General features: G+C 34.9%; 1 protein-coding gene across 1 annotated transcript in view; it reads left to right on the plus strand.

Annotated features, from left to right (window-relative positions):
* mybpc3 (myosin binding protein C3) overlaps positions 1–6,786 on the plus strand; it is a 30,307-nt gene extending 23,521 nt beyond the window's left edge. Inside the window, exons 24-30 of the mRNA XM_078793058.1 lie at positions 220–308; positions 409–604; positions 680–819; positions 2,136–2,295; positions 2,365–2,501; positions 4,722–4,908; positions 6,227–6,786. Coding sequence (XP_078649184.1) covers positions 220–308; positions 409–604; positions 680–819; positions 2,136–2,295; positions 2,365–2,501; positions 4,722–4,908; positions 6,227–6,255 — 938 coding nt within the window. The 3' untranslated portion in view covers positions 6,256–6,786. The remainder of the gene's footprint in view (positions 1–219; positions 309–408; positions 605–679; positions 820–2,135; positions 2,296–2,364; positions 2,502–4,721; positions 4,909–6,226) is intronic.
* Positions 6,787–7,580: the final 794 nt, after the last annotated feature.

Genomic DNA, 7,580 nt, shown 5'->3' on the forward strand with positions numbered 1-7,580 from the left:
CCTCCAAGAGGGTTCCTCTGTCTTCTCGCCCGAAGACAGCTGGGATAGGCTCCAGCACCCAACCGCGACCCTCGTGAAGATACGCGTTAGAAAATTAATGAATGATTGAATTCCAAAAATGCGCAAATTTGTGAGGCTATGAATGCTAAATCCCAAAATATTTACATCGATATGTAGTCCCTTGCTGTGTGATTACTATTATTATTTTTCCTTGAACAGAACGCCCTAAAATTTGGCTTCCACGGAATCTCCGCCAGACTCTAATCAAGAAAGTCGGAGACACTGTCAACCTGGTGATTCCCTTCCAGGTACTTCATTACCAATATTTTCGAGAAAGTCGTTTAAAAATTCGTTAAGAAAAAATGACTGTAAGGTAAAAATTGTGTAATAATTGTAATAATTACTCAGGGTAAACCCAGGCCTCAAGTTACTTGGAGTAAAGACGGGCAGCCGCTGAACTCCACATTCGTCAGCGTCAGAAACAGCGACACAGACACCATCTTGTTCATACGCAAGTCTGAACGGAACCACTCGGGGGCGTACGACCTCCTGGTGCAGATCGAAAACGTGGAGGACACGGCCAAGGTCATGCTGCAGGTCGTCGGTGAGAAATAAAACTCCTGTGTGCCACCGACGCTATAAAGTGTACTATTTACTCTGTGGGTATTTTACTGTATAGATGTCCCAGGACCCCCCGAGGCCCTGAAGGTCATGGATGTCTGGGGCTTCAACGTTGCCCTGGACTGGAAGCCACCCAAAGACGATGGAAACTGTGAGATAACTGGTTACCGCGTTCAGAAAGCTGACAAAAAGACCATGGTTAGTATCGTGGAGTCGCTCGTGGGCATGATTGACGGTAAGGCCTGTGTGAGGCGGAACGGTCGGCTCCCAAAAAAGACGCCGGTTGAGTTCCTTTTCAGATCCCGTATTCATTTGGAACGCCCCCAAACTATAAAATACTTTCAGGAACAGTTTTTTGGCTCAACAAGAGATAGGACTGATATTTCACATCTCTACGGCTGTAGCTACTTCCTGTTTACTGCAGTACTCAGAGGACAAAATGAATGTAAATGCATACCTTGGTTAGCATACATTTTGTCTTGGTTTGCAAACATATGTTTGGACAAAATTAATGTAAATGCATACCTTGGTTAGTATACGTTTTGCCTCGGTTTGCATACATAAGTTTGGACAAAATTAATGCAAATGCATACCTTGGTTAGCATTCGGTTTGCATACATAAGTTTGGACAAAATGAATGTAAATGCATACCTTGGTTAGCATACGTTTTGCCTCGGTTTGCATACATAAGTTTGGACAAAATTAATGTAAATGCATACCTTGGTTAGTATACGTTTTGCCTCGGTTTGCATACATAAGTTTGGACAAAATTAATGTAAATGCATACCTTGGTTAGCATTCGGTTTGCATACATAAGTTTGGACAAAATGAATGTAAATGCATACCTTGGTTAGCATACGTTTTGCCTCGGTTTGCATACATAAGTTTGGACAAAATTAATGCAAATGCATACCTTGGTTAGCATTCGGTTTGCATACATAAGTTTGGACAAAATTAATGTAAATGCATACCTTAGTTAGCATACGTTTTGCCTCGGTTTGCATACATATGTTTGGACAAAATGAATGTAAATGCATACCTTGGTTAGCATACGTTTTGTCCTCGATTTGCATACATTTTCTGGTTAGCGTACAGTATACACTCTAAAATGAAAACAGGAACATTGATGTCTCCTTAACCTCTGTTAGAAAGGGCGTAAGTTTGGACAAAATGAATGTAAATGCATACCTTGGTTAGCATACGTTTTGCCTCGGTTTGCATCGATTTTCTGGTTAGCGGACAGTATACACTAAAACGACAACAGGAACATTGATGTCTCCTTATCCTCTGTTGGAAAGGGCGTAAGTCTGGACAAAATGAATGTAAATGCATACCTTGGTTAGCATGTTTTACCTTGGTTTGCATACATTTTTTGGTTAGAATTCTTGTATTTCGTGTTTCTTTTTTTTTTTACTAGATTCCAAATGTCCTGTATGCGTTCTGTGTACATTGTTACTAGCAGAACTTCAAACGGAACCCATCCTGACATTACCTTTTATTCCCGCCCCTTTAAGGAGTGGTTCACCGTCTTCGATCAGTACCGCAGAACCAACTGTGTCGTGTCGGACCTCATCATGGGGAACGAGTATGTCTTTCGGGTCTTTACCATCAACCCGGTGGGTCCCAGTCCGGAACCCCGGCAAACCAAGGACGGCGTCTACATCCAGAAAACCGGTAGGCGGGGACTAAAAGACAGAGAGCGAGATAAATGAAGTTTTCTGAATGGAACTCGAACGTTTTCAGGCATGGACTACAAGTTCCCCACCTTCAAGGAACCCGACTTCTCCGAGGCTCCCAAGTTCACGCATCCCTTGGTGAACCGTTCGGTGATCGCGGGATACAACGCCACCCTCAGCTGCTCCGTCAGGGGCATTCCCAAGGTCAGTCGGTCAGTCAGGTGACCTCCAATCGAGGTCACGTGACACGATTTCTTTTACCGTTTACATGCTTTGATTTATTTTTTATAGCCAACGGTCAATTTGCAAATGGCGCTAGTTCTCGCTGTTCAGTCTCGTTTCGGGTCCGGGTGAGACTGGGCCTGCATGCATACCTTGGTTAGTATACGTTTTGCCTCGGTTTGCATACATGTTGGGACAAAATGAATGTAAATGCATACCTTGGTTAGTATTCGGTTTGCATACATAAGTTTGGACAAATTGAATGTAAATGCATACCTTGGTTAGCATACGCTTTGCCTCGGTTTGCATACATAAGTTTGGACAAAATGAATGTTAATGCATATGTTTTGCCTCGGTTTGCATACACATGTTTGGACAAAATTAATGTAAATGCATACCTTGGTTAGCATACGTTTTGCCTCGGTTTGCATACACATGTTTGGACAAAATTAATGTAAATGCATACCTTGGTTAGCATACGTTTTGCCTCGGTTTGCATACATAAGTTTGGACAAAATGAATGTAAATGCATACCTTGGTTAGCATACGTTTTGCCTCGGTTTGCATACATAAGTTTGGACAAAATTCATGTAAATGCATACCTTGGTTAGCATATGTTTTGCCTCGGTTTGCATACATATGTTTGGACAAAATTGAATGTAAATGCATACCTTGGTTAGCATACATTTTGCCTCGGTTTGCATACATAAGTTTGGACAAAATGAATGTAAATGCATACCTTGGTTAGCATACATTTTGCCTCGGTTTGCATACATAAATTTGGACAAAATGAATGTAAATGCATACCTTGGTTAGTATTCGGTTTGCATACATAAGTTTGGACAAATTGAATGTAAATGCATACCTTGGTTAGCATACGCTTTGCCTCGGTTTGCATACATAAGTTTGGACAAAATGAATGTTAATGCATGTTTTGCCTCGGTTTGCATACACATGTTTGGACAAAATTAATGTAAATGCATACCTTGGTTAGCATACGTTTTGCCTCGGTTTGCATACACATGTTTGGACAAAATTAATGTAAATGCATACCTTGGTTAGCATACGTTTTGCCTCGGTTTGCATACATAAGTTTGGACAAAATGAATGTAAATGCATACCTTGGTTAGCATACGTTTTGCCTCGGTTTGCATACATAAGTTTGGACAAAATTCATGTAAATGCATACCTTGGTTAGCATATGTTTTGCCTCGGTTTGCATACATATGTTTGGACAAAATTGAATGTAAATGCATACCTTGGTTAGCATACATTTTGCCTCGGTTTGCATACATAAGTTTGGACAAAATGAATGTAAATGCATACCTTGGTTAGCATACATTTTGCCTCGGTTTGCATACATAAATTTGGACAAAATGAATGTAAATGCATACCTTGGTTAGCATATGTTTTCTAGTTAGCATACAATATACACTCTAATACGAAAACAGGAACATTGATGTCTCCTTATCCCCTGTTAGGAAGGGCGTAAGTTTGGGCTGAATGTAAATGCATACCTTGGTTAGCATACGTTTTGCTTTCAGTCTCGTTTCGAGAAAAAACGCATTTATTAAAAACAAAAAAATTAAAAAAAACTTTTAAAATAATTACACTGCACAGTGGTCGAGTGGTTAGCACGCAGACCTCACAGCTAGGAGACCCGAGTTCAATCCCACCCTCGGCCATCTCCCCGTGCATGCGTGGGTTTTCTTCTCCGGGTACTCCGGTTTCCTCCCACATTCCAAAAAAAAAAACATGCTAGGTTAATTAGCGACTCCAAATTGTCCACAGGCCACAATAAAAGGCCCTTCAGAAGTTGATTTCCGTATGGTGGCACAGTCTAAAAAGCAGCCTAAATCAGGGGTCTCAAACTCAATTTACTTGGGGGCCACATTTGGCCCGCGGGCCGCGTGTTTGAGACCCTCGATGTATAATAAATAAATCCACGATGTTCTCTGCACTTGCGTCATCCATTTTTTAAACTTTCCTATTTTGGAAAACAAACTTGGATACAATGAACATCCAGCAGCAACACATCATTTTGGCATAACTGCTATTTTCATAAAAAAATACATAAATTTGTTTACTCTGCTTTCACCCCAATGACATCACTTCCTGAAACGAGGCTGAACAATGAGGTATTATGTGGTATCGGTGTGGTATCGCCGCATCAACTGATATCGTCCCCCCGTATCACGTTAGCCTAAAGTGACGTGGTACAAAAACAAGATGGACATCACCAACGAAGCCAAGTACAGAATGCTGAGCAAACAAGGCGTCCTGACTCTGGAGATCCGCAAGCCCTGCCCGTTTGATGGCGGCGTGTACGCGTGCAAAGCCGTCAACGCCAGCGGCGAAGACGTGGTGGAGTGTAAGCTGGAGGTTCGCCGTAAGTGTCCGCACGAAGTAGTGTTCAAGTATGTAAAATGTGGATTTGCTGCACTGTACTTCAATTTATGGGTATAGGATATTTAAATATGCCTCATTTTTGACTAATAATAGGTCGTATTCTACCCGGAAACAGCAGGATTTATTAGCTAATATATTTTGGAAAAAATCATTGTGGTGGCGACAGATTATTGTATACCTTTTTTTTGTAAATTCAGTCGTACATATATATATATATGCAAATATAATTATATATAATAATAATATATAAATATAATTCTATATGCAAATAAATACGTATATATGCAAATATAATTATATATATGTCCAAATATAATTATATAATTGCAAATATAATTATATATATGTGCAAAAATAATTATAATTCTATATGGGTAAATATAATTATATATATGCAAATATAATTGTATAATTAAATATATGTGCAAATATAATTATATATAATTATATATATGCAAATATAATTATATATATGCAAATATAATTATATAATTATATATGTGCAAATATAATTATATATGTGCAAATATAATTATATATATACATATATAATTATATAAATGCAAATATAATAATATATATGTGCAAAAATAATTATATATATATTATATATGGGTAAATATAATTATATATATGCAAATATATTTGTATAATTAAATATATGTGCAAATATAATCATATATAATTATATATATATGCAAATTATATATATGTCCAAATATAATTATATAATTATATATGTCCAAATATAATTATATAATTATATATGTGCAAATATAATTATATATACATATATATAATTATATAAATGCAAATATAATAATATATACGTGCAAAAATAATTATATATATAATTATATATGGGTAAATATAATTATATATATGCAAATATAATTATATATATGTTCAAATATAATTATATATATACATATATATAATTATATAAATGCAAATATAATATATATGTGCAAAAATAATTATATATATAATTATATATGGGTAAATATAATTATATATATGCAAATATAATTATATATAATATATATATGCAAATATAATTATATATAATTATATATATGCAAATATAATTATATATATGCAAATATAATTATATAATATATGTGCAAATATAATTATATATATTTGCAAATTATATATATATATACAATTATATTTGCATATATATGTATATATACACACACGTGTATATATAAATATATATATATATATTTTTTTAGATATGATATTTGCACCTGGATAGTTTTTTTGATGGATTTTGATGTTTGCCGCCCTCGCAGCTCAAATTGCAAAAGAAGAAAAGAAGTAAAGCTGGAGGATCCATCGTCTGCTGCATTTCCCAACCACGAGTTCACCATGAAGATGAAGAAGACAAAGTGCTCAATCTAAATGGCGACTCTTTAATGCAGCAGCAACATAATATTGATGATTGTTATTGTTAGCGTTAGCATTAGCGTGTTGTGAAAGCATTCAAACTTCCATTAAAAGCCTTTTGTTCCAGCCATCCTCTTCCCTTGAGAATAAAGTCACATATTTCAACTTTATACTACTAAAATTATTATTATTTTTTTGCTCATAATATTTTTGTTAAGTGGATGGTAAAATGTGAAGAGCGTGTGAAGAATACGAAGAGTTGGTAGAAAAAAGGTTGGGTTCATCCTGATTTATTCACATTCTTTCTACATGAGCACATCAAAAATAAAACATCCTGGGAAGATCTCAGATGGAAAAATACAATCAAGAAATAAACTAAATCAACTTGCCTCGTATTATTTTTATCATACAATCATGGAAAAACTAGCCCAACCCTCAAAAGTTTTTTTTTTTTTTTTTTTTTTTTTTTAAACATGTCCGGAAATGAGATTTGTGGCGCCCCCTATGGGTTGCGTTCAAAATGCTTTGGAAAACATACGCGCAAACTGTACAAGTCATACGGCGACGGGGTACTAGAGGAAAAAGTAATAATAAAGTAATATCACAGACAACACTGAGTATTAAAATCAAAATTTGACTTTGAGAAAAATTTTTTAAAATGACAAAATCGTAAATTTATGAGAAATTTTTTTTTTTAATTGTAAATTTGATTTTTTCCTTTGTAAATTTACAATTGGTGGCCCTCATACTCTGTCGTATAACACAGATTATTACATTATAGTAGTACAGCCACATAAAAAAAATAATATTTTGAGAATAAATTCCAGATAAAGTCGTACATTTACGACTTAAGTTGTACAATTCGTAAATTTCAATTTCTTTACTTTTTCATGTACATTTACAATTTTTTGTGATCATGTCATCCCAATACTGAAATCTAACCCAAATCTAATATTTAAAGAATAAAATTGTAAATTTACAATTTTAAATTGTAAAATTGTAAATTTACAATTTTATTCTCTTGGAAATTTACCACTTTATTACTTTTTTTTTACCCCATAAATTTACAACTTTGTTCCCAAAATATTTTTGCAGCGTGGTCCTAATATTCTGTCGTATAACAGTATTAAGAGTGGCATTGAATTTTTAAAAATATATATTTTAAGAATAAAGTAGTAAATTCACAAGAATAAACTCGTAAATTTATTACTTTTTTTTTTACTTTTTTATTTATTACTTTTTTTTGTGTCATATAATACA

This window comes from Doryrhamphus excisus, linkage group LG1 (genome assembly GCF_037039965.1).
Source record: "Doryrhamphus excisus strain RoL-2023G ecotype Guam linkage group LG1, RoL_Dexc_Guam_v1.1, whole genome shotgun sequence".
NCBI classification, from domain to species: Eukaryota; Metazoa; Chordata; class Actinopteri; order Syngnathiformes; family Syngnathidae; genus Doryrhamphus; species Doryrhamphus excisus.